At 32.0% G+C, this 27,665-nt stretch overlaps 1 protein-coding gene across 2 annotated transcripts in view; it reads right to left on the bottom strand.

Moving 5' to 3' along the window:
• LOC105217392 (terminal nucleotidyltransferase 5C) overlaps positions 1-27,665 on the bottom strand; it is a 232,820-nt gene that overhangs the window by 201,114 nt on the left and 4,041 nt on the right. For both annotated transcript variants that reach the window (XM_054233083.1, XM_054233084.1), the window contains exon 2: positions 12,821-15,538. In XM_054233083.1, coding sequence (XP_054089058.1) covers positions 12,821-14,347 — 1,527 coding nt within the window. In that variant the 5' untranslated portion in view covers positions 14,348-15,538. The remainder of the gene's footprint in view (positions 1-12,820; positions 15,539-27,665) is intronic.

Genomic DNA, 27,665 nt, shown 5'->3' with positions numbered 1-27,665 from the left:
TCAGTCGTTCGTTGGCTGGCTGCACATCTTCATTCCAGGCGCCACTTCTGTGCTAAAAACAGTTTGTATATATAACCCAACGAGGATGGTTAAATAAGTCAATGGCTATTGGAAATAAAATTTAACATTATGGCTGTCATACAACTGCCGTTAGTAATTTACTTTTGACAGCTACTAAAAGTAGGACTTCAAAACGAGTACGAAATAGGAACGAATATTAATGTTGTTCTAACTGTATGTAACATTTCAGAAATGATTTTTAGGGATTTTTTCTGGAGGTGAGGGTCTTTGGTCGCGTATGAAACATGATAGTTTCGAAGCAGAGCCCCAGCAGTCTTGAGTACACATGGAATAAAGAAAACATGTGGTTGTTGTAGCGCCAAAAATCATTTCCCAAATATTATTGAGGTATGTTACTCGAGATCACAGTCGTTCCTGGTCTGTTGTTATTATTGTTATTGTTTTAACACCGAATAACATCTTCGAAATAATAATCGAAGGATATACTTCCAAGTTCGTTCCGATCCGCAACAGTATTCGGCGGGTTTGGAATAAAGGACATAGATAATTCTGAATGGCCTTAAAGACGGGTTTGGATAAAGAAAAGAGCTGCGGTAAGGAAATAAAATACCGGAGAAACACTACGCGGACTCTCTAATCTGATCAGTGGTCAGAAGGTGATTTTCGTAATTAATTTGTGAACACCCCTGCTTTGAGTGAAATTACTTCGACACAAGTGACGCTGAAAATCTAAATTACCTCAAAAACTACTGAAGCTAATGAAATCCGTAATAAATAAAAATAATTTTGGATGATCAAGTGATTACGTTCACAAGAGGAATGAGGGAATTTTCAGTCGACGAGTGTCCCAATTGTTGACATTCGGTTTTGGATGCAACCGTGTGTTGACCTAAATTCAGTACTTGGCAATGCTAAAACGTAAAACATACCAGAGTTTTCTTATCATATATTAACAACAGATCCCTTAAAAAATATCCCCGTACAAGGAACAAATAGTTCGCTCCATGAAACCATTGAATCACTAGCGCTGAAGATCTAGAGCAAATACAATATTTTGAAAGAAGTTTCCAGAACTCTATTTCTGCTATGCTGAAGAATAAATTAATAATTTTATTTTTTTATAAAAAAAATCTTATGAACTTTTTATTCAAAATGTCAGTGACTCTGCAAGCTGTTCTCGTACTCATGGGTTTGCGCATGCGCCTTATTTTTGACTACATACAAATACCGTTGTACTTTTAGATGTAACATCTTAAAGGTCATGTCATCAGTCAAAAATGGCAGCGTGTTCGTTTTTGACAGTTATAAAGAAAAGCGAAGGTTTAAATGACAGTTTTGTCAGCGGCAAAAATTGAGCAAAAAAATGCGAGATGAAGGAATAATAAAAAAATCTCATCCTGAAAGCTCGGCCTCGAAAAGGTCTCTTAACATTAAAGTAGTCACATTGTTATTATTAGAATACTAAAACTGCGCATCTATACTATATATATATGCCCAAAATCTATTCAAAAACTCGAGAATGAAGTGATCCAGAAAGAACTATTTTACAAAAAGCACACCAAAAGCTCACTTTTTTTAAACAAAATTCCTATTGCTTTCATTCAAGAACTCGAAAAATCACAAATCAATGCAGTTCTGTGGAAACAAAGAAATTCTTCAAGTTAATCTTATCACTTTAAGTATGTGAGATATGGGTATACATATGCAGTAACTTTAGTAGGTAAGTGCCAACCACATTCGCTATCTATAAAAAAGTGCATTAAAAGTATATTTTTAAAATACCTATCAAAGATAACTGCACTTTTGTGAGAAACTTGAAGAACAAGGTAAATTATAGATAGGTGTGTACTTTTTGCAGTGTCACTTATCTACCACAACGAATTGATTAACGGTGTCTGACCTCGCACGGTGTGGTTTCTGAGAATTTCAGGGGGCTTACTCTGTTTAAGTGGTACTAAAATTTTTTTGTTGACAAGGAAAATATGTCGAAGAGTTATCTTTTAAAGAACATAACTCCGGGATCTTCTCAAAATTGATCTGGATTGAGCTGGTAAACTGGGGAAAATCAAAAAATTAGCCCCTTTGAGTTCTACTCGTTAACGGTGATGCTTAATGAGTGCTATGAAACACCTTATCATTCAAGGAGTGAAGCATTACTCTATAAAATCATCAAACATCGATTATAACCCATCTAATTCTTGATCTCTCTGTTATAGGATAGGTACTAAAAACCTTTGTGCGGTATTTTTTGGTTATGAAAACCTTGTATTTTAGACTTTCTTACAACTTAGAGTGGTTTTTTAATGGATCTATAGGGTATAGGTTGCTTTCCTAACTTAAACTTAACTTCACCTAACTTAAACTTAATGAAAAAAATTTTACAAAAAATCAATAAAATTGTATTATTTTTATATAAATAAATATTATTTTTCACATAAATTTTTATAAATAATTAAAAATGTTAGCCCCGCGGTGACACCCAAAATCGCCTGCAACATTGTATTCATTTTATTGATAGCATAGAAAGCTTTTTAGTGCATTTTTATATTGTTTACTAAAAAGATTTTTTCTTTTATTTTATGTTTTATTCAATTGCATGATAATTATAGAAATCAGTCTTGGACTCTTGACATCTAAATATTTTTTTTTTTTTCGAATTATCAATATTTATTGTATATTATTGATAATAGCATGTACTAACAGTGCAAGCGTCTCGTTTTTAATGTTTTAATAATCACTTTTGCTTTTTTGTTTGTTGTTGTTGACTTTTGCTTTCAACATTAATAATCTCAAAACTGTGGCAGCACGTGTGCACATTTTGCGCTAATTAGCTGTGAATTTATTTCAATTTTCGAATTTATTTATATATTTCTAGCAAAATTGTGTTGGTATTTATAGGCAGTGTGTTCTACTTTTTTTGCAAATCATCAAACATCCGGCTACAGGAATCGAACATCTGTTAGACTAGAACAAAAGAAGCAGCTTTTATAGCTCTAGCTGAGACATTTTAAAATTTACCGTTAATGGTAAAAATAGCACTTAGCACACAATAAATTAAAGAGCTTTTAATTATCTTTTTAATTTTTTTGGTTCTTGTTTTACTAATAAAAATATAACAAATACAAGTCCCAAAGTGAGAGTATAATGGTTCAAAGAAGCATTATACGCTTTTAATAATAGATGATGTTATTGTTGTTCTTCTTCTTTTGTCACTTAAAAGCTTTTTAATTACAGCGAAACAAGAATAAATCGAGTTGGTTTGTGCTTAGCATTATAAAGCACCGTGTTGGAGTTATTTCAGTCGCTGATTGAGCCAAGTTTTGAAGCTTGTAGCAAGCAAGCGATCACTGGCGATCGCGAATCATAAACCGTAAAATATGTGCCTACTTTTAGGCGTTCATTTGACACACAACATATCTCGAGCGTTACAAGTGAATTGGAGAAACAAAGCAGGGTGACTCAAAAATAACAATAATTTTGGATAGAAAATAAAAATATGGAAACAAATAATTTAAAAATGTATTTTTAATAATTTATAAAATAATTTTAAAGCAAAAAATAACATATTTAAAAAAAAGTGATAATATATATAAAAAATTTAAAACTATTTTGATCAAATAAATAATAATAATAAATTTAAATAAAAAATAACTTTAAATTAAACTAATACCAAAAAATTAAAAAAAAACACTAACTTCTTGTGGGTTGGAATATTAAATATTATCGAAAACTATTTAGTATTGAATCTGAATTGTTATTAAAAAAATGTTTTTTAGGAAATTAGCATTCCAAACTAAATAAAGTTGGTGACCAATTATACGGCTTTTGGTATCAGATAACCCTTTTCTTAACTAAAAAACGTCTGATTTCATTCAAATATCTCAAATATTACCCCTAATAGATAGAATACTATTACAAAGAGAGCGGGAAGAAACTTAACAGATATTTAGTATCAGGATGACAAATAAATGATGTACAAAATCAAATTTAGGACATAGATTATCATATTCTGTGTATCAGATGCCATGGAAAGTTAGATTTCAGTTTCGGTCCATTTAGATTTCTTTCTTTCGAAAACGATGCTATGTAAAAGAAGCGGAGATCATCAAGGTATATATGATCACGATTCCAATAAATTTTGAGAGAAAAATTTAACTTGGTCTTGATGATGATCATCTTGCTTATTTTGAGGAAGCATGTGTAGGTTTTACTCTCCCAATTAGCTTCTCTGAGATAGTTGTAATTGAAAATGTCAAAAACAAATTTTCACAATATTTTTTTTCTGGTCACCCTTGCCTCCCAGAAAACCAGCGATAAGTCACTTATAAGAGCCAGGAACTAAATTACCCATTAATGTCATTTCAACTACCGCAAAAAACGTAAAACAATTTGTTATGCAATAATAGCCATTGTTTGTTTATAATATTTTTAAGTTTTTTTGTGTGCAAAAGCTGCTTGCACATGTTTGCAATGTTATCATTTAGATATTTGCAGGTATGTATGTACATACAACAAAGTATTAAATGGCAACAAGTGTTTTTCACTCACATATTTAGAAAGCACATTCCTAATGACAGCAATAGTAGAAGAAAATAGGCATTTTTCACTGTCACATATTGTCTAGACGTTAATGTGCTCGAAAACACGGGAGATACTATACTCTATATAATTAAGGCACGTTTTGGTGCAAAGTAATTAGGGCAAAAGCATGCACTTGTCCAAATAAAAAATAAATAAATAAGTACTGGATGCATATATTATACTAAATATTTATTTAGACGAATTTTGAACCGTAAATTATAACAAGAGTACATGAAAGCTTTGAAGTCGTGATTCAAAGCCTTTGTACAATTTTTATATATAATATATTAATCAAAAAGGGATTAACGTATTTCCATTATTTACTTTAAATTCAGTAAAAGAGCTTTTTATAAAAAATGAGCTTTCATTAAGTATATGGAATATATACTAAACACTATTTGTTCCAAATGTAGGAATAAAATATAAAAATATCGATAATCAAGATTACGTTATTTTCAAGCTTTTGAGAATTTCACCAAAAAGCTTTAATGTAATGTCTACATATAATATATAGTGAAAGCTTAGATTTCTTTAAAATGTGTTTATACATATTACAAACCAACATTTTCACAAGAAGCAAACAATGAAAGCTTTTGTGCGATAGATATATTTGTATATTTCGCAAGCTTTCTAATATATCCACAATAAAAGCTTCAAAAGTTGATAATAATGTGTATTATTACAGAATTGTTTATTATTAAATTATAAATACAATAGTTTGAAACTTTGAAAATTTAATAAAAAAAGTGAAAGCTTAGAAATGTTATACAAGTGTTAAAAGCTCGGCGTGTAGTCTAACTAAAAGCTTCCGGCTCCAAAGCTAGCTTTTAAATTTGATTTTGTTTTTCACGCATTACTCATAATAAGTTTTTTGATATTTGACATAACATTCAAAGCTTCGAAGCTTTTTGAGTATGATATTGAATATATACAAATGTGTCAAAACTTTAAATTTTCGAATGCAATATAATATATGTCCTCTTTCATCATTTCTTGCAATAGATTAAAGTAAAAATATGTAGATAAAGAGAAAAGCTCCAATTGAACGAGCTTTTAAAACTTTTTAAGTTTTTAGACATATACAAAACACAGTAAAAATAAGCTCTTAAGAACAGTTTTGCAAATTTTAAATTTATTTTTCAAAAATTTGGTATGTTCATATAAGCTTAAAAATGCTTGACATGCTCGAAAAACATAATTTGCTATAGAAATAAACTGGAATCGACATGACAAAAGCTGAACACAGAAAATAGCATAACAAAAGGAACATGCTCTTATTTAAGGAACTGCTTGAAAAGTAGGTCGTCTCTCATCTGAAGCACGAGAGTTTCGCGCCATAATTAGCACGCTCACTTGGCTTACTTTTCTAGGCTACCTTAAGCCGTACTTTTCACACAAATTAAGTTCAAATGAATTATGTTTCATTAGCAACTTTCACATTATAAGAAGTATAAAGTAAGATCGAATTCTGCAAAGAATCACCGTATCTTTTTGCACATTCGATCAACTGTTGATTTATTATATTTTTTTCTTGTATCTACCACCAAATTAGCTTTCTTGTCATCATTCTCTTTTATGCAAATTCTGTTCCATGATTATTCAAACACTTTAATAATAAAGAACGGGAGAAAGGTTCCAAATAACAACGGCGAAGAGCGCTTGCTGCGGCTAATTTGTAATGTGAAGCAGCAGAATACTGAATCACTGAAGATTATGATAAATTTTTGGAAGAAAGACGGCAGATGAAAGAGAATTCTTGCTGAATACTTCATTAAGGGCAAAACACAAAAGAAAAAATAAAAATTAGTTTCATTTTTAATTAAAATGAAATCTTATCGCGGTGGCTCGGTTATAGAATAAAAAATATTTATCTATTCTACCACAATTATCTGGTGACTCTTTGTATTTTATAGGCAACATATAATTTAAATAATCACATGTTTTAATTTTTATTTAATAACACGCCATAGAATTTAAACGTGCGCAATTTATTTTTTTTTTATTTATTATTTGGATTTCTAACCACTGATAAAGCAAAATTAACTGTTACCTTTTCACTTAGGGAAAAAGCACACCGTTTCAAAGTGTTAATTTCCGTTTGACATGGCATCTACAGTGAAACTCGGATATAAGTAACATTGCTTGCATGATTATGAGACTCAAATTTGCTTTAGATATAAAGAACGATTTCGAAGGAGGCCATTTCATCCGGATTTCATTTTGACTGTTATTATTGCTTAAAGCTTACGCTAGATGGCGCTGTCGTACAACTTTTGCTATTTTTATAACTTTACATCGAAAAATATAAAACTGAGTAATATCTTTCAGTGTAAATCCAAATTTTTTTATATTTCTTTTTAATATTAGCACATCATTTCTACTACTATTCTACAAACCTCTAGTTATCTTTATGAAGTAGCATTTTTTTAAAAAATATAATTTTTTAAATAATAATTTTTATATGAAATTCGAGCCGTCAAACTTCATTTACTTTGAAATACGTAGAAATCTGATAACGCTTTTGATGTACGAATAAATCATACATAGTTGAAGTCATATCAGTTAATAAATTAATATGAATAAATGGTATCATAAATATTGAAAATTTGAAAAAGCTCACAAAGCTTTTGTTAATTTCCTTGTAAATATATAATATAATAGTGGAGAGATACTAACTAATTTACAGTAAATATTTTCTGCATATCTGATGCTAATACAAGCGAAGAGAGAGTGAGAGAAATCGTTAAGTGGTGCTGAAGTCAAATAATTTATAAAAATTTGATTTTGATCAAATTCAAAACTTTTGTCATTTGAATAAAATATTAATATAAGTTGATAGATAATGTTGAAGTCAGTTATTTATAAAAGTTATACCATTAACTAAAATTTTTTATGGCAAAGCTTTCATGCATTTCAAACGGTAAAAGTGATCAGCTTAACATGTGAAAGTCAAAAATTGATGAATATAATAATATACATGAAGCGTTCAATTAAATTAGTAAACAACAACAACTAATGAAGCTTTCATGGCTATTTAAGCTTTTATTGGAAAATCTCTGAAAATAAGCTAATTTCGAATTTCAATTATTAACTGCTGAATTTTCTATATTTTTTGGCGATTGTATGAAAATATTTGAGATAATATTTAAATCAAAAATTCAAAACTTTCGAAGAAGTCGCTGTACTTTTGATTTCAGAATCGTTGAGCATGCGATTCACTACCAAAAGACAGCTTTTATGTACAACACATTGCACTAAAAATTATCAAGCGCTAGAGAGACGGGGAAAACCTATACGAAAGATTCCCTTGGTTGTAATTAAAATTGTAACATTCAGTTTAGAAATAAATTTAAATTCCTAATAAACAAGTAAAACAACTCTCGGTTTTCATTAGCACAAACATATATGTATTTAACAAGCAATTTCTCGACAAAAATTTTATGCAAATAACGTACATATTTTATATGTAAATATGTATATATGGAAGACGAATGAAAAAAGCTTGATTGAAGAGAAGGTAAGAGAGCACAGAATGTCGTTGCACACTCTTCAAAAGTTTATTACAGGCTGCAAATATTACAATAACTACAAAATTTACTTTTTGTGGTTGCCATATAATGTCTACGTTTTATGACTATAAAAATATACCAAATACATCACCAGTAGATGAATAATTATTTTTGAGCAAAATAAAAACAAACTTTTACAACTTTGCTTCCGCCGTTTACCAATAGATGTCTCTAAGGTCGATTAAATCGTTTTATATCGATCTTGGACATTTGTGTCAACATTAACCCAACAAAATATTTGTAGAGATCTGTTTGCATTCCAAACTTATTCTCAAAACTGAAAATGTCGCTTTTTGAGCCGAATTCTCGACATTTTTGACAATTTTTTCCCTTCGGATTTTTTTTATCAACAACTTTTTGAAAATATTGTTTTTAATATAAATTAAAAAATTATCTTGATTACGAAATTAAGAAAATAAATTTTTTTATTAAAATAAAATTATGAAAATTATTATTTCTATTAAAATTAAATTTTAAGAATTTTATTTTTCTTCAAAATAGAATATTAAAATAATTTTCCTGGATCGATGACGACAAAAAGTTAATATTTACTAAATATTTCACAAAAAGCTAAACAAATTATTCATCAATCAATTATAATTGTCAATCAAATGTGTTTACTGTTACATATGTACATATGTACATACAGACATCAATACCGAAACATTCGTCAAAAAGCAATCTAAATTCCGTTCGAGGCAACAACAAAGCGCGAAAACATGTTTTCACTGATAAAGTAGGACACCTATCAAGTGATAAAACATTGTGACGATACTCAATTTTGAAGTTTACTTTCTAATAATATTTATTATAGAACAATTTGGTGTTGTTGTTGTTGTGGAGTTTTTTATTTTCCTGTTTACTAGAAGTTATGCGAAGTTTTTTATTCATTAAAATCAAGGTTATTTGATTAACAGATTGCAAATAATATATATATATACTATATAGAGCTTCTACTACTCGTAAAGAAGCTTTATAAAACCACCCTGTAGGAATGTTAGCAGCTTATGACATTTGACATGACATGCTCCTAACAGCTGTTGTGAGCCGTTATCAAACACTTTCGGAAACACTATACTGAACAAGCCGTATTATATAAAAAAATATGACGATGAGACAATTTTAAATTCTGGGGTGAATTGGATCAACCTATCGTAGACATAAAAGTGACCAAGAGTGGCTAGGGGACACATGGCATTTATTGAGATAAAAATGTATACCTACGTCAGAACTTATACTAAGTAAAAATATGAAAAAATGTATATATGGTTATAATTGTTATAAATTATTTATAAAAAAATAGGTTCCTTACAAAAGAGCATACATAAATATTTCCCACAGGATATGTACGACAAACCGATATTCGATTCTAAACAGGTGAATTTTGCATACGAGCAGGTCTAAGCGTATATTTAAATAATAATACATTGTAAATTTCAAATCAAATCATAAACTAGTCTACTGCGAGTTTTTTTAACATTTCAAATATTTGTTTGTATGTATTCACGACAATTCTCTAAATATGAATGTATATTTCAGCTAATCGTGAGTACACAATGGAAGACCTTGAGAATATTTTTGTTGTTTTTTTTCGATTTCATACTAATAATGTCTAGATAAAATATATTGATTATCGCCGATTTATGCTAATGAAAATTTAGTTATTAAAACCGAAAGTGGTTTAATTAGCAACAGACCGACTGTTTGAATATCTTCAGCACGTGTTGAATCGATCATAAACAAGTTAGGGAAGACAAATACATGTTGAGACAAAAATCAGTAATAATAGAAAGAAACATGAAAAGATTAAAGGAAAATATAAATACATATGTATTTTAATGAAAAACTAGAACACAAATAAAAAATATAATTTAAAAAAATCTTTAAAATATTATTAATACAGACAAAAACTAAATATAAATAAAAATAAACATACAGTATAATAATTAAAATATAAAATTTAAAAATATAAATATTTAAAAAAAATACTAAAAATTAAAATAAATGTAATATATACAAGGAAAAAATTCTTAAAAATTTATAAATAAAAAAACTGAAATAATAAAAAATAAATAAATACAACAAAAAATAAATAAAATAAAAACTTTCAAGAAAAACCAAAGAAGTATACTTAAAAATAGATAATAATAAAATTAAAAAAAAAAAATAAATTAAAAAATGTTTTGTATGTATAGTTATACTAAAATATTTAAAAATGAATTATATTTTGTATAATAAAAAAGTTAAAAAATATTGAAAAATCTAGATAATTAAAAATACAATAAATCAAAAAATAAATAAATATGTAAATAAAATATGAAATTAAAAAATGTTTAACAAAAATTAAAATAAAATAAAATAATACAATACAAAAAATTCAAGAGATTAAGAAGAAAAATGTCCAAAATAAAATTTCAAATATAATAAAAGCGAAATACAAGATTTAATAAAATTATTTTATGGAAAATAGATTAAAATCATTGTCATTAACAATTTGTAAAAAAAATATAAGTGAAAAAATATCTAGAAATTAATACAAAAATAAAATAAAATATCCAATTAAAAATAAATAAAAAAACAAATAAAAATAATTTGAACAAAAAACGTTAATTGTTATGTTATTAAAATAATAAAAATTAGTAAAAATAAATATAAAAAATAAATATAAAAAATAATAAAATTAAAAATAAGATCTATATTGATTAAACAATTAAAGAAATTAAAATATAATATTTGCGCAAAAAATATATAAAAAAAATGATAAAAGTATACAAGACTAGGCAAGAAAATACATATGAATGTATATAAAAATCATTGAAATTTATAATTTTCATTCACGACTGCAGCTTATCTTATCGCACACCCATTGATAAAAACAATAACAATACTAAAATTTATTGAAAATGAAAGTTGATGGATTTTTTTTCAACTTTTTTTTTTTAATTTTCTTCAAATAAACTTTTCGTGATCAAGCACTTAAATAGCCGTACCTAGCAGCAATTCGTATACAAAAAAACATGTTTTTAGTTGCAGACGACGGGTAAAACGGGATTCACATACAGAAAAATTAAAAAAAAAAAAATTATAAAAATAAATAAAAAATAAATAAAAAAATAAAATAGCAAAATCAAATCACTGTTCGACGAGTTTGCATATAATTTGTACTATTAATTATCATGGAAGTGTTTGACGTGCGCAAACTTAGGCTCACGTCATGACTCCCTTTCAGAAACACTATACAAACATAATCATGTCCACCAAAAACTTGTATGTGCATATAAATATGTATTGTATATGCTCTGATGCTGTTGAACCACCTTAAAACCTGTTGTGGAATATCGCACTATAAAAATTGCGCTTCAAATTTCATTAAATGTACATATTTATGCGCATAACAAGAGAAACATATGTAGTTTGACATAATATTTGCATACTTGTAGGCTCTCGCATAGGTCATGAACTTTGGCGACAGAAAAAAAGCACGAAGTTCATGATCATACGGAAGTAAAAAGATAGGTGAGGTCGCATAGCTGCGATATTCGTGTAGAATGAAATGAGCTTCCGTAGCGGGAAAGTCGCGAAAACATTGGACAATCTTTCTTTAATCGATCTTTAATCTTCCATTTGTGATCAATATATGCTTTATATAATCCCATTAAAATTTTTCGAACAATCGGTGCAAACATTGAGCTTTCGAAGCTGCAAAGTCGCGAAAGCTTTGTTCAATAGAGGGCGTGCCGGAAGCTTCAATCTCACCTTTCTGACAATACAAAGCTCTTCATCATCCCAGTAAACTTTTTCGAACAATTGGTTCAAACATTGTGCGTAATTAGACGACGCTAAGTATAATTTCTCTCAATAGATCACTTACTCAACACCCTGGATAAGAAGGCTAAGCCTCTGAACCAACGTCAAGACCCATTCGGTGATTTAACGTCTCACACTACACCCGTAACCGTGCTCCAGAGCTGCTACCCGCTCGAACTTGATCTGTATATAAAACTAGGATCGACTTTATAGTATTTCATGAATCGAAGGTGAGTCAAAATTGCGTCTGAGAGGTTTTTGAAAGGTTCAAACTACATAGTAAAGTTTCAAGGTCGAGACATTCATGGTAAAAGTCCAATACAATCAAATCTTTGAGCTCGGATTTTTATACGACTAGGGACTCTCATAACAGCAGTTTCCTATAAAAGGTTTTAGGATTTTTTTAAGATGGATCCTTTAACAGAAAACTTTTCAAATTGTTCGAGCGTATTCAAGTCCAGCTCGACCAAAAAGAGGATATTCTAGAACCCAATAGATCATAGAGTTGTGTAAAAGAATATCTGAAGCTAAATGGAAACGACTATATTCTCACGATGAGGTTTTGGTTTTAAATATATCTCGAGAAACAAATCAAGACTCGCTGAAGATCAGAAGACTGAAAGCGATGAAGTTTCTATGCAGAATTTTTTAAAATCAATAAGATAACCAAAACAACAAACGTATCATAAGAAATATTATAATATGGAACAGATAAAATATAGATTGCTGTAGCATTGTACAGGAGTCGGGATTCAGAATGGATAAACTCATAAAAAGTAATATTAAATCAGGTCCACAAATAATTATAATTGTTATTAAATACTATAAACGTAATCACTCACCTGCATTAACGGATACGTCTGACGCCCTTTCCCCAGGCGTTCGATGAGCACCAGTTTTTCGGTATCTGTAAGAACACATTCGATATTGGACGATGCCAACATTGGACGAGTGGGTTGCACAATTGGCACGAAATCCTTATTGCGTTCGGCAAACATGCGATCAAACGATGAACGACGATCGCTCATTGAGCGTTGATAGCGACTAGATTTACCATTGCCAGGATTACGCCAATTTTCGATGGATGCGACAGAATTACGCCCACTACCGCCACCTGTCTCTTCACCCATATACGATTTGGATTTACGATATTGACGCGAACTCGACGAATATGTGGACACATTCGAATTGGCGCCTTGTGGTGGTACTGGTACTTTCACTTTGTTGCACTTTTCACAGGGCACCATTAGAGCGGCGGTCAAGAGATCACTAGCACTAAGTTTTTTAGCATTTTGCTGATGTTTTTGTTTTTGTTGCTGTTGTTGGTATGGACGTGAGTATTTTCGTGGCCAATCGTTGGAACGCACCGATTCGGTATCGGTTATATCGCGATAATCATCATCTTCATCGGTCACAATGCTCGGTGTATTGGAATTTGATATGTGATATTTGTTGTTTGGTTTAATTGTGTTGTTGTTATTGTTGTTGTTGCTGCTGTTATCATTGCTATTGTAGTTGCTGTAGTGATGATTGGTGCTGAAAATGATGCTATTGCGCTTCTCAACACGCTTCCAATTGGACTTATTGTTGTTTTTGCTATTCGTAAACACTTTGCCATTTTGACTTTTGTTGTTGTTGGTGCGTGAATTTTGGCTAACAGCCGATTGTTTGTCATCAGCTTGTGGCTTTTGCTTGGCGCTGAGTGTTTTAGCATTTTTGTTGTTATTGCAACGATTGTTGCCACTATTACCACTATTGTTGTTGTTATTGTTGTTCTTGCCATTTGTTGTCACTTTGCTTGGCAACTGGCGTTCTTTCACCGTATTCTCATACGCATTGTCAGTGTTGGTATTTTCTTTATCAACAGCGCTATTGCATTTGTCGATCTCTAACGCCGACTGCTTGCTGTCAGCATTTGCAGCGGAAATGTTTGGTGAGTTTGTTGTTGTTGTTTTTGATACAGTCTTAGTTGATTTTGTTGTTAATGTATTGTTGTTGTTGGTAAGCTGCTTTTCGTCAACACCAGCATTAATGTTGTGTTGCTCCTGTTTGGTGTTGTTGTTGTTGTTTAGGTTGCTTGTGTTGTTGTTATTGTTGTTACAATTGTCATCAATTCGCTCATTGCTCAGCTTGTCATTTTTTTTCTGATTCTTGCCTTTGTTGCTCTTCTTTGTGGCAATATTTTGTTGTTGTTCGAATTTTTCCTGTTTTTGTTGTGGTTTTTGCTGTTTCTGTTGAGTCGACGACGTTGCTGCAACACCTACAGTTTGACGTTGTTGCTTTACATTTGCTGTTGTTGTAGTGGTTGTTTCCGTTGTCGTTGCTGTAGTTGTTGTCGCCAACGTTGCTTTGTTGTTGGTATCTACCATGATTTGTGTTTTTGTAAACGTCTTCCAAACGTACTCATACACTTAAGCGCACACAAACCCACAGAGACCGGGTCACAAACTCACAGACACACAATTGTAAACCTATTACGCTCTACCGGTTGCGGTTTTTGTTGTTGTTGTATTGATTTATTTTTCAATAATGTTGCTATAATTTGCACATAAACAACTGAAATTTGCCGGAAATGTGGTTTTTTGATTTTCGAAAATTCGTAATTGAACTTCGAAAATTCGAATTTGAATTTCGAAACTTTAAAATCGTTAATTTTCGCAAAATTTCAAACACTTGTGTTTACACACTACAAAAATCACTACACCTGTTGTTCGAATGTGTATTGAATTTTCGAATAATACACTTTGACTTTCGTCACCACATTTAACGCGCGTTCAACTCTTACACCGTCTATTTTTCAACTGTGATCTTCAAAAACTTGTATATTCCCGCCCCAGCCGGCTTTTTTTTGCTGTCACTCATTCGCTCTCTCAGTTGCTATTTTCACTATATACACTATACACTCGAAAATCAGCTGCTGTGCTTGTTGTTGTTACTGATGAAATAGTTAGCTGCGGTTAAGTGCTTTGCGGTGCTTTTGGTAGTCAACAAAATTTCGTTATTTGTATGTTAGTTCGTTCGTGTACGGACTGCGTAATTTGCCGCTCACCACACAACGAAAGCCGATTTTTTTAATTTTTATTTTAAATACGTTTAATTTAGCTGCTTTTTTTACTTTGAATTCGTTATTCACTTTTTTTCAATTTCACTTTCCGCTTTCACCTTTACCGTCTGATCTGGTGTTTACTTTGTGCCTTCTCTACACTTTTAAATGCTCACGCGATCGTTTCAAGCTCTCTCTCTCTACCGCTCTATCACGAAACTCTACACACATACACTTTGACACGAATTGTGGTAGGGTAAATTCTACACAGTCGAGCGTTTCGAAATTATTGTTAATTTTGTTGTTGTTGCTGTTTTTTTTATTATAAAAGCTCTTTAGCGATGTTTGCGTTTTTGCACTACCTTTCTCTGAGTATTTTTTAGATTTTATTCTATTTTCAACTTATTGACATCACACATACACACTTTTTAACCTATTTTCCACTATTGTTGTTGGAGTATTTGCTCTCTTTTGTTGTTTCTAGCACTTCTTTGTCGCTTTGGGACGTTATCTTTACCTAAAAGAAAAAACCAGAAGAAACAGATTAGATTTGTTTTTGTAAAATATATGTATATAAAATTATTCATATAGTTCATATATAGGTTAGTTAGTATGATGGACAGTGATAAAAGTAGTTCTTGGAAGTCTCTTATGTATTGCTATAGTTTATTTGTTTCGAAATTATTGCTTATAATTTATACAATAATAAAAATAAAGTTACCGGAGTAGCTCCACAGTAAGAGGTTGCAACTCCAGTAGTTGGTACAGTCTGATCAAAATTGGTAAATAACTTATTAGAAGTGTAGTTAAAATAGTCAGTAAATTATTGAGATATGGATCAAGAATCGGAAGAAATATTTTTTCGAGAATCAAGAAGAGCACAAATTAAAAAAAATCGGATCAACAAATTTCATTAGTTCCCAGTCTTCCTTTGGGTTTTTTAACTTTAACAACTTTCGAACATCATAAACTTTCCCTACTGTCCTGGATTGTTCCATAGATCCTCCTAGCATTCCAAGGTATTGATAACGCCGAGATTCATAGGGCTCATGTTCCTTAGATGGATCTCCAATGTAGAGATGTATTTTCTAAATATCGAAGTATATTTGTTAGTATATTACTTCTATATTTCGAGACCTCTTGTACTACCAATAGGGGAAATAAAAGCTCCGTCCATCGTTGGTTTAAGCTTCTTTTAATTATAATTTCCTCAGCCCTTTGTTAGAGACCTTTAAATGTACCAGCTCGAAAGCTCTTGAAAGCACTGAATATGCTCTCCATAAACCCTCCTCCTACTTAATAAAGCCTAGCTTATATCTTAGAGTTCAAAGGGACCATATAATCTTCTCAGATTAATAGACCTTTCGCGAATTGATTATTCCTCCAAAAGGAATGATACAATGTAGATTTTTTTTTTAAATAAGAGACGTTCATTCAAACATAGTTGTTAACTGAGGAATATTGTATTTGAGGCCAAGAAGTTATATTGATTACAAACAACAATCAATCATGTTTTTATATATCCCATTAACTCACTTTCAAAAACCACTTGGGCGAAAATTTGACTAACTTTAGGAAAAAAGTGTTACTATAATCTCAAGTAATTCATTTTTATGGTCAGCATGTTGGTGTTGTATTGTGAAATTCAATCATTGTTAGAAAATCCCAATCTAATAGTGTGGGTATTTATGCCACTGAGAACCCTATTTTAAAATAATCACGCCCGTCGAGTAGTTCACAATATATGCCTATGCTATATCTTATCTTATCATTTCAAACAGATCGGCAGTTTGTTTTTCATTACAGTTAACTGGTTTTTGTACTTTAAATTATTGTTATCAGAGCTGAATTTCCATAATCACTCACCCCTTCGACTCACCTGAACTACAATGAGTATGTAAACGTAAAATAAAGTGATGCCACCTCAGAAGCACAAGCTACGAAGAATTTATATGTATAAAATAAGAGACGAGAGAAGGAAATTACTACCCGCTGAGACTACTTAGATTACAGACCATTCAGTAACAGTTGAAGGGTATCATAATGTATAATATGGCTCCGACCATTTTGGACCAATCCCGACGTTCGAGTCTTTCTTGTCTTTCCCTTTGTATGACAATTATTCACTAAAGTCTGTACACATATAAAACTAGCTAATCATTGTTTTGAATTCAAAGTATCAGGGCAATAACCTAAAAAGAATATAAGGTCAGATATAACTATTGAGTTCTTATCTTTCCCATTAAATAGAATTTGTTTTTGTTGGTTAAAGATAACGTAAAGAGCTTTTTTGACAGTAACTTAGTTGATAGTTGCTTGTCCTCTTTTTTAATAGAAAAGACCAGTAAGTTTCCTCCTTGAGTCTTGGGGTGTGGTAATGTTACAAGCTTCGGAACAGTTAGCCACCGAAAATTAACCCGGCGTATGGAAGACCCTGAAGCTACGAACATTACTTTACTTAACTAGACTGTGGCTTCATAAGAAGTCCAATTTTAGGTTCTAAGTACCGGCGTTTCGAACAACCGTCCAATAGAAAACGAGTCGTTTTGAGATCAACTTTCAAGGTCGTAAGCTCTTCCGATTAAAATCGAACTTCCAAATGGTTAAAGGATATAAACTCTGAGTAAGACTCGTTTTTTTCTAAATTGACTCTCAAACTTAGAACCTTCTAACTTTTAACTTGGTGTGATCCTGTTATGGGAAACTCAAAATTCAATATATCATAGTCATAGTCTGTTATTCTCAATAAATCTGAGTTGACTATATAGGTATATGCAAATCCAGTAGCGTTTCCTACATGGCAACTGTAGCGTAACTGTAAGTATTACCTACTCATATGTAATCACCTAATATGACCGTACAATTCTGATTGTCGGTGTGTCCGTTCGTCAATTAGTCATTCGTATTTAATTTATAGGCATCAAACAAGTAAGCTATTAAATTCATATATATATATCATATATAATACATATCCACTTAAGAGAATAAATTAAATATCTCTCTCATCCTACGATTATCGGAGAGTAAAAATATACACTCACAGCGCTCTCAAAAGCTGTCACTTGGTAATTTATCATGCTGACAATCCAAGAGCTTAGTTAATACATATAGAAATATTTATTTATAAAACCTCATAAGTCAAATAAAATAATTTGAAAATAAATGCGTAATTACATATACATATAAAATGTGCTTTTTGTTGACCAGGGAAGTAACGAACATGGATTTAGCTGCTTCCGCATAGTATATACTATTATTTATATGCTATACTTATAAGGGCTCTTTATGGTAATGGAATTTCCATTAACACATTCCATTAATACGATAGAGTGGTCTGCGATAGAGTGGTTCTGCTTTTTCCCGCCTGGGTAAGGAAGCGAAGCGAATGGGTCTGGTGGTGAACGAGGACAAGGCCAAATATCTCCTGTCATCAAACAAACAGTCAGTGCATTCGCGTCTTGGCTCCCACGTCACTGTTGACAGTCATAACTTTGAAGTTGTAGATAATTTCGTCTACCTGGGAACCAGCATTAACAACACGAACAATGTCAGCCTGGAAATCCAACGCAGAATCACTCTTGCCAACAGGTGCTACTATGGACTAAGTAGGCAATTGAAAAGTAAAGTCCTCTCTCGACGAACAAAAACCAAACTCTACAAGTCTCTCATCATTCCCGTCCTGCTTTACGGTGCAGAAGCTTGGACGATGTCAACATCAGATGAGACAGCACTAGGAGTTTTCGAGAGAAAGGTTTTGCGGAAGATTTATGGTCCCTTAAACATTGGCAACGGCGATGGAATGATGATGCTGTATGTGTTGTTCGACGACATAGACATAGTCCAGCGAATAAAAAGACGAATGAACGAAAGTGCCTCAGCTCTGAAGGTTTTCGATGCAGTGCCCACTGGTGGAAGCCAAGGAAGAGGGAGACCTCCATTCTGATGGAAGGACCAGGTGGAGAAGGACCTGTCTTCACTTGGTATTACCAATTGGCGCCAAACTGCCAAAAGGAGAGATGCGTGGCGCGCTGTTGTGGACTCGCCTATAACTCCGTAAGCGATTTCTACGCCAGTCAAGAAGAAGATAGGGTGGTTTAGAAGTCTTCGCAAAGCTTAAGCGATACTGTCCCACTTGAAAAACAAAACTTCAAATGACATTATTGTACATTTACTTTAGTCCAATGCCTGAGAAAGGAATTAAATATTTTGAACTGAAATCTAACTAAAGAATGATTATATAACTAAACCACTTCATTTCGTATTATTTAGAAACTTGGGCATTAAGTCTTAATGCAACCTTTCTTGTGTTGAAGATCCTCAAGGAATGTGGTAACCAACCAGAGCTGATCTTCTCTGCATTAGAAAGGCATATTGTAATTTAATATATCATAAATTTCGAACAGAGTTTTTTTTTATGTCGCCTCCCCAGATTAAGAAATCAATTGAACGACTAAGGTTAGATGCAGAGGCTGACGCTCGCGAAAAGTGTCGTGAAAGACCTGACCTGGACAGCTAAAGGTACCGGTCTATTATCATATCAAAGTATTTAAGTATGAACCAATAAAAAAATATTGCAAATTTTCTAAGACGGCTAATGTATATTACAGCCAGTTTGCTTAGTTTACCAAAGATATGGGTACCAAGATGTTTAAACCTCAGTCTGCTGGAACAAACGCGGAACATTCGAAAATGACTTTGTGTGTCCACCTCGTCTTCCTACATAGAACTTTGTCAGTTTGCGTACAACAGTGAGTGAGTCGACTGTAAATACGACCGGTAGGGTCATAGGTTTGAGCTAAAGCCAAGCATCCACCCTTATATGCATACGTTTAATGCGGCCGAAGAGCAAAGTGAACTTCTTTACATTAAACAAATCTTCGTGAAAACACAGAATCTCAACCGACGCAAAATCTAAAGACTTATGGAAAAAAATCAAAAACTTATATAAAATAAATATGAAAATAGTTCGCAGGAAATCCGGGAAGCACTTGGAGGAAGATATGGAGTTGATGGATTGTTCGTTAGGAGTTTATTCTGATAACTTTTGGTACCGGTAATCCGTTTCTACCTCTTCTGAAAGTAATACTTGGAACATATTATCTTGACATTTTTCTTTCCAGTGCTAAATGCGACTAAATGAAACAGATTCCAACGAGTACTGATGGTCGATGACGAAACATCGATATTATTTAGCAATAAAAATACGGTTTAACGAAACTGCGGTAAATATTACAAGCGTAAGGCCGGTCAAAGGTCAGCATGGCGGCGATTGCCTTTAAAAAGTGTGGATTATTCTCTAGAGGATTTGGTTTTTTTGAACTTCAAATATTATAATTTTTTTTGAAATAATATGATTTATACTCCGGAATATACATATGTTTAAAGAAATCACAGATTTATCAAGCCTCCCTCGTAATGAATGAAATATTATTTTAATAAGAAGTAGTGTGTAATGAAAGCAGAATTTTCAATCAAATGTGCACTCAGTAGAAGTTTAGAACTCAAACTGGATTTTTTTGTTTCAATAGCAGTCTAATTTAACCTCAAATTGAAAGCTTAGAAAAGTCATTTTATCACCCAGACCGCTCTATGATTTGTACATTGTTTATAAAAATTTTTTATAGCACTTTATCTTGACGTCTAAATTAAAAAAATAATAATAAATAACAATTCTTTTAAAAAGCAATAAAAATTACTTTATTATTTAAGTAAAAACGGAAATTCCTCATTTTATAGCGGTAATTACCTTAATATTATTATATTCTATTTGTATGTACAAAGACGCTTGAATAAGTATAAATAAGTATAAAAAATGTGTAAAGATGAAAAATGAAAAGATTTACCGGTTTTAATGGTTATTAAACAACAAAAGCAACAACAACAATAACATAATATCAACAACAAGTAAGCGCAGTTGCCGGCAAATTGGTAATGAAATTCCGCTTTAAATGTTATTATTTTTCACGCGGTAATATGCGCGTTCACAGTACATACATATATACATAATTGTTTATGTACATAAATATGTTGTATATATATGCAAGAGTATATACATATGAGAGCTCTAGCGAATATACGAAACGTCATGGCATGGCAATGAGATAATTTGCCGGCTAATATAAACAGGTTTAACCCAGATGCAGCAAACGCAGCGGTCAAATGCACTCACTTACAAACGTACACGTGCACTTAGATATGAAAGTACATATGTATACGAAAAACAATCACAAAAAATCTAAAAATAATCAACAGCTGAGAAAGCTTTGGAGATAAGACTAAGTGTTAATATGATTTCAGATGCAATTAGCGCAAAATCGTAATCAGTGAGGTTTTTGTTGTAAACATATGTCAATTTGTTGTTGCATTCATTACACAATATTATCAGCTATTAGGAAAATAATTAATAGTCTTAAATCTCATGAAATTTTCCACACAACAAAAATATTTTCCTCTCCGCCTCATCACAAATCACGGTAGTCAACTTAAAACGACTCTATCAGAAAGGGTATACGAGGGATCGTTTCTTTGTACAATCGTCCAGCCTCAAACAACGTGAGACGGGCCGGGGTATATCAGCTAAGCTTTAAATCAAATTAGACACTTAAAGCGGCCTAGGTCCATGATAATACAGTATATATGTATAGTACATAAGTGATTTGTGGCTTGGTTATCGCATCGAGTGGTTTTCTTAGTTGTCAAGTAATTGCAATTCGCTAGAAATTTACTTTGTGGTCAGAAGTCTGTGGTAGTAGCACTCAATTGATTTATTATTAAATATAAAATCGGTCGCACTCGCTGAGATATGCAGCGTTATTTGTAGACATGGCGGAAATTCCATTGCCAAGATACGAGTATTACCAGTGAAGAGGGGCCTACATTAAAGAGAATTGACAACAATTAAATTGGTATAACGAAATATTGGGTTAAAGTCCATTGAAAATTGGAAACCCTAATATTAGGTATATGGGACCTAGGTGGAGTTAGTACCCGATTTCACCAATTTTAAGCCCTACAAAATTTTTCAAGATATCTGAGAGACTTACATATATTTTCGGTACAAAAAAGATTAGAAGCACTGGGATCATCATGTTCGATATATGTAAATATTATATGGGGCCTTGAAAACCGATAGTCCGATTTTGTCGATTTTTCGAAGGGCGATGCCACACTATGAATGCAGTATATATGGGGCATTCTCTGGAAAACAAGCCACTTGAAAAAAAAAGTTCTTTATTTTCTTTGGCAATTATATATCTTATAAATAGTACATGTAAAACCTAAAATAAAACATATGGTGTTAGGTCTGTGTAACGCGGGGTTGCCATATTATAAGGGGACAAAGTTTTTTGTAAAAAAAATTTCGAACCGCCATAACTTTAAAACTAATGAACAGATTTTAAAACACCTTGTGACTTTTTTGTACAGAATTTCTCAAACTTTGAAACTGTATATCGTAAATTAATTAATATTTCATAGCAAAAAATGAAAAAAATTTTTTTTTTTGGAATTTTTAACAACTTATGCCCCCTTCGATTTTTTTCGAAAATATCTTAAAATGTTCCTTATTTCATCACCTTTTTACCCCCAAAGGGAATTTTGGGACAGCAATATTTGTATGAGCTACAAATAAAAAACCAACTCAGAACATGATGAAAAATCATTGATTTATGCACTATTATTATCAGAATTTAGCGGAACCCAGAATTAACGACGTGGACGTAGCAGACATTTAATCCCTTTTTGTTTTTTTTTATTTTTAAATATTTTTTTTAATTTTTTTGTATTTTTCAAATTTTTAATTTTTTTTTTGTTTTTGTTTTTTATTTACAATTATCACGTACTTGAATCTAATCTACGTAATAATTAAAAAAAAAAGCCAAATTTTTTTATACCAATTTGAGTGCAGCTCTTCCGTAACTTGTTTATAATGAAATTTAAGGTTTCTGTTGGTTTTCCTTACTGAATTAAAGCATTATTAGTAGTTTCCAACATAACCTTTGTATGGGAGGTGGGCGTGGTTATAATCCGATTTCCTTCATTTTTTACTGTATAAGGTAGTAACTTAAAAAAACGACCCCTAAGAGTTCCATTGATATAGCTTTAGTATATTACGAACAAAAAATTTACAAAAAACTTTGTAAGGGCGGGGTCACACCCACTTTTCCAAAACAAATTACAGTGGATCTTCTCTAACTCGAATCACCGTAATCCAAAAAAAAACTTCGAGTTATGGATTTTTGATTAAAATATAGAATTTTTCAAAAAGCTGTAAAATATAGATTTATCAAAAATTTATTTAGTTACTTCCCGTAAAGGTTTATGTATGTACATAAGTTATAACGCGTATTCTGTAATTTTGTTTGTTGCAGTTTGTTATTGTTTGGCTCTTGACTCCTATATCCCATGCGTTTGTTACATGATTTATGCAATCCATAAGTGATAAATAGCATATTTCCAGACATACGATATAGGGACTATTTCTGCCTCGATAGCAAAATTTTAAATTTTGTATTATGCCCTGGTCGAAAAGTTCGATATTGCCAATTTAAGAGTTCGAGTTTTGGTGAACTTCGAGTTAAGGAAGTTCAAGTTATGGAAGTTCTACTATGTTTTATTCATTCTTTTCAATTGTTTATTTTATGAAATATTTTTATATATTTTATTTATAATAATTAATAATAATACTTCTATTTTAATTGTCTTATTTTTTTAAATCTAATTATATAAATATTTTTTTTTAGATTAAAATTCTTTGTATATTTTTTTTTAATTTTATATATGCATTAAATTATTATTATTGATCCCCATCAAAGATACCAACAAAAATAGAAATATTTTGATTCAATTATCTTATCAGTATTTCTTAATCTGCTTGTAATCTAATTGTTAGAGTTATGATTACTTGCATGAGTTGTTTTGAAGATTTCACTGAAAAAAAAAACGAAATGCGTCTACATACATATATAGATACATAACTCTATATATAGCACATACAAACATATGTATGCATAAGCTTACAAACATCTAGAAACCTATAAGCAACTGATAGGTGTTGTCATTGGCTTTAATAAATATGTGAATAATGAGATCAAGAAAGATCAACACAATATAAATCGATTTCAAAAACCGTAAACTGGTATAATTAATTATTCTACATAATCTGGCAAAAAGCGGTCAGAATCATATAATCCGATCAAATATGTTTAACTACAAGGTAAACTTAGTTATTTACTTCCGAACTGTTTGTCTCAAGTTTAGTCAAAGTTCCATGAAAATCAAATCTTCAAGAAAATCTTCTAAAGAAAAGAGTGAAGATACTCAAAATAATATTTCCCAGTCTAACACTTGTTTTCCAAACTGTTTCAATTATTTCTTCTATTTTTTTCTCCCATACCACCGAGCTAGCTCTTCATATTCGATAATTGACAGGGCCGCTGCCGCTTGCCTAAGCCAAACAACCGTGTTATGTCACTGCAGGCCTATGTGTGTATGTGGTAGACTGACCGGTCTGTATTCTGCTGGGCAATCGACCTACCGACTAGGCATGAATAAGTGTATCAATAATAAATGCACAAGTGCCACTTTAGTGCTGTCCCAGCAGACGCCACGTAGCCACGTAGAGTAGGGTCTTAATTGAACTGCATGTAGACGGAAACAAAAGAGAGCCAGAAGGAAATGACAACGAATCTAGAGGCAAAGTTATACACATATATATAAATACACGTGGTCAGTGCATTGATACAGTGACTTGTGAAATTGTACATTACGCTTCGGTGATTCCCATATTTAAGGGGATCGAAGACTATTTGTCTGTGATCTTAAGCTATCCCAGTATTTGCACTTATGTATATTGTCCTCTCTCGACGAACCAAAATCAAACTCTACAAATCGCTTATCATTCCCGTCCTGCTTTATGGTGCAGAAGCTTGGACGATGTCAACATCAGATGAGACGACACTAGGAGTTTTCGAGAGGAATATTTTGCGCAAGATTTATGGTCCTCCGAACATTGGCAACGGCGAATACCGCAGACGATGGAACGATGAGCTGTACGAGTTATACGACGACATTGACATAGTTCAGCGAATAAAAAGACAGCGGCTACGCTGGCTAGGTCATGTTGTCCGAATGGACGAAAACACTCCAGCTCTGAAAGTGTTCGGAGGAAGCCGAGGAAGGGGAAGGCCTCCACTAAGGTCCGTTGGAGGGACCAGGTGGAGAGCGACCTGGTTACACTTGGAATCTCCAACTGGCGCCGAACTGCGAAGGAAAGAGAGGAGTGGCGCGCTCTCATCGATTCGGCTATAACCGGCTAAACGGTTCAACGCCAATTACATACATACATATTGCCTAAATCTCAGTACCTGGCTCTCTCTGGAAATATTTCTGATTCGTAGAACAGCTGCGGGGTGGATAGAAAATGTATACATGAAGTAAGTTTCACGTCTCAGGTCTAAAGATAAATTAACGTAGCTTTATATTCGGGAAGGTATTGAGCTTTTAGTAGCAAATTTTTCAGTAGAACAATGGAGTAAAATAGTCTAACCTGCGCAAAAACTTATAAATATAGAGTTTGCTTACACATAAGGTACTTAATGAATTCCTCCTGAAAATTTGGACGCGTTACCTAATCTTCTCCTATATACGAAGAGGCTCTTTTAGTAAACTCTCTCTCTCTTTGGAAAATTTGTGAATTTTTATAGTTGACCTGTTGGAAAAAAATTTCTAAAGGAACTTTCTACAGCACCCTTCAGAGTTTAGGAATGCCAGAGTGGGTTGAAAATAAAAAATATCCCCTTTATACAAAATCACCTTAATATTTTATGAATACCTCACTAGAGCTATCAAGTATTTCATGAATATTTCAGAGTCACTGTAAGCACGTTATTTGGCGCGAATGTTAATATAAAGAAGAAATGTCAAAAAAAGAGCCAAAGGGTCTACAGCGGCAAATGGATGGTAATGTCTCGGAGCAAATTAAGGCGGTAAAAAATAAAAAGAAAAAAGTCAGTAATTGAATATAAAAAAGTAACAACAATAATTGTAGAAGAAGCTTGAGGAAGACTTATATGAAGGGAAATGTGGAAGTAGTCAATAATAAGCACAAACCAACACACACAAGTACATTATAAATGTAAGGAAAAGCCGGAAGAAGGAAGAAGGAAGAAAACTCAAGAAAGACGTTCTGTAAGTTGTAAATATGTACCATATAAGAAGGAATATTACATACTACATACATATATAAAAGTAGTGTAAATATGTCTCTTATAGGCATTTGCATTAGCAAATTATTAACGGTTGTTTTTTTCGCTGGCGTTCAATTGTAGGGAACTATATTTGCACAACGCTTCTTATTGCATATTCAATTTAATTGAACTTTCGCGTTCGATTTTTTGTTTTTGTTATTGTTTTCATTTTTTTTTCTTCACTGATAGCAAAGTCCCGACACTTTGCATTATTTAGTTACATTTCTATATTTCGAAAATTTTCCATATTTTCTTTATGCAGGAAAAAATATTCACTATTGTTTTTGCTGTTGTTGTTGTCACCTTAGTGTAGCCGTTTGTCTTTTAAACGATTGTTTAACGCTTAGTAGAAACAAAAATGTTGAATAGCATTGTTTTATAGAGTTGCTATGCGCATCTACATAGTCATGAATTTGTAAATACATATATATATTTATACATATATACATGCGTAGATATGTATGGGATTTGAATTTTTTAGTGGCGTATTTTAAGTACGCATTTTGTTTTTTCTTTTTTTTTTTCTTTCTTTATCAACCCACAAACTACATAACAATCAAGATTATTTGGCAACACTTATCACACCTATTTTTGTTTGTCTCTTCTTTTATTTTTAGTTGTTCTTTTTTGTAAAAAAAATGCGTCGCAAATTTGGTTTACTTTAGAGGCTGTTTGCTAGCTCTTAGGGAAAACAAAAACAAAATTGCAATGTCAGGTGAAGGCAGCGTGGACTTGTCGTACATACTTAAATATGTGAGCTATTACGTATGTACTTCGAAGTCCACGAACACGCCCATTTCGCGCTAAAATATCTTTGGTCTACAAAAACAGTTTCATTATATCAGGTTTAAAGCTATTTCTTTGATTAATCGCAAATCCGAAAATAATGGCTCGATAGTGATGGATTTGCTGACAAAGGATTCGAAGTTTGAAACCTAATTTTGAATGTATACTCTGAAATTATGAGTTTCGCCGAGAAAAAATAAAAAAATGCGAAAATAATTATGTATTTTCTGAATCATTGCGGTGTATTCTATGAGAACAGAATCATATAGAGGGGTTTCTTAGGAAATAAAGTCTTCATTAGTGAGTTACATTGAAGTTCTCTTCTTTGTTTGAATTAACTCGAAAACTACTGTGCCGATTTCAAAAATTCTTTCACCATTGGAAAGCTACATTCACCCCGAGTAATATAGGCTTTATTATGGCTAGAATCTCAACTTTCTGGAAATAGTTCCCAGGTGAGGGTATCAAAAAGATTTCGTGACGGAGGATCTTAATCTGAAACTGAAAATCGCTTGCAAGTCATTCTCTTCGCATCGCAATCGCGTGCCAGAAAGTCATGTAAAGAGCGCTCGCAGTTACTTGCTGAACAAAATTTAAAAACCTGCCAAGTAC

Source organism: Zeugodacus cucurbitae, chromosome 6 (assembly GCF_028554725.1).
Source record: "Zeugodacus cucurbitae isolate PBARC_wt_2022May chromosome 6, idZeuCucr1.2, whole genome shotgun sequence".
In the NCBI taxonomy this organism is placed as follows: domain Eukaryota; kingdom Metazoa; phylum Arthropoda; class Insecta; order Diptera; family Tephritidae; genus Zeugodacus; species Zeugodacus cucurbitae.
This window is presented reverse-complemented; position numbering and strand designations above follow the sequence as displayed.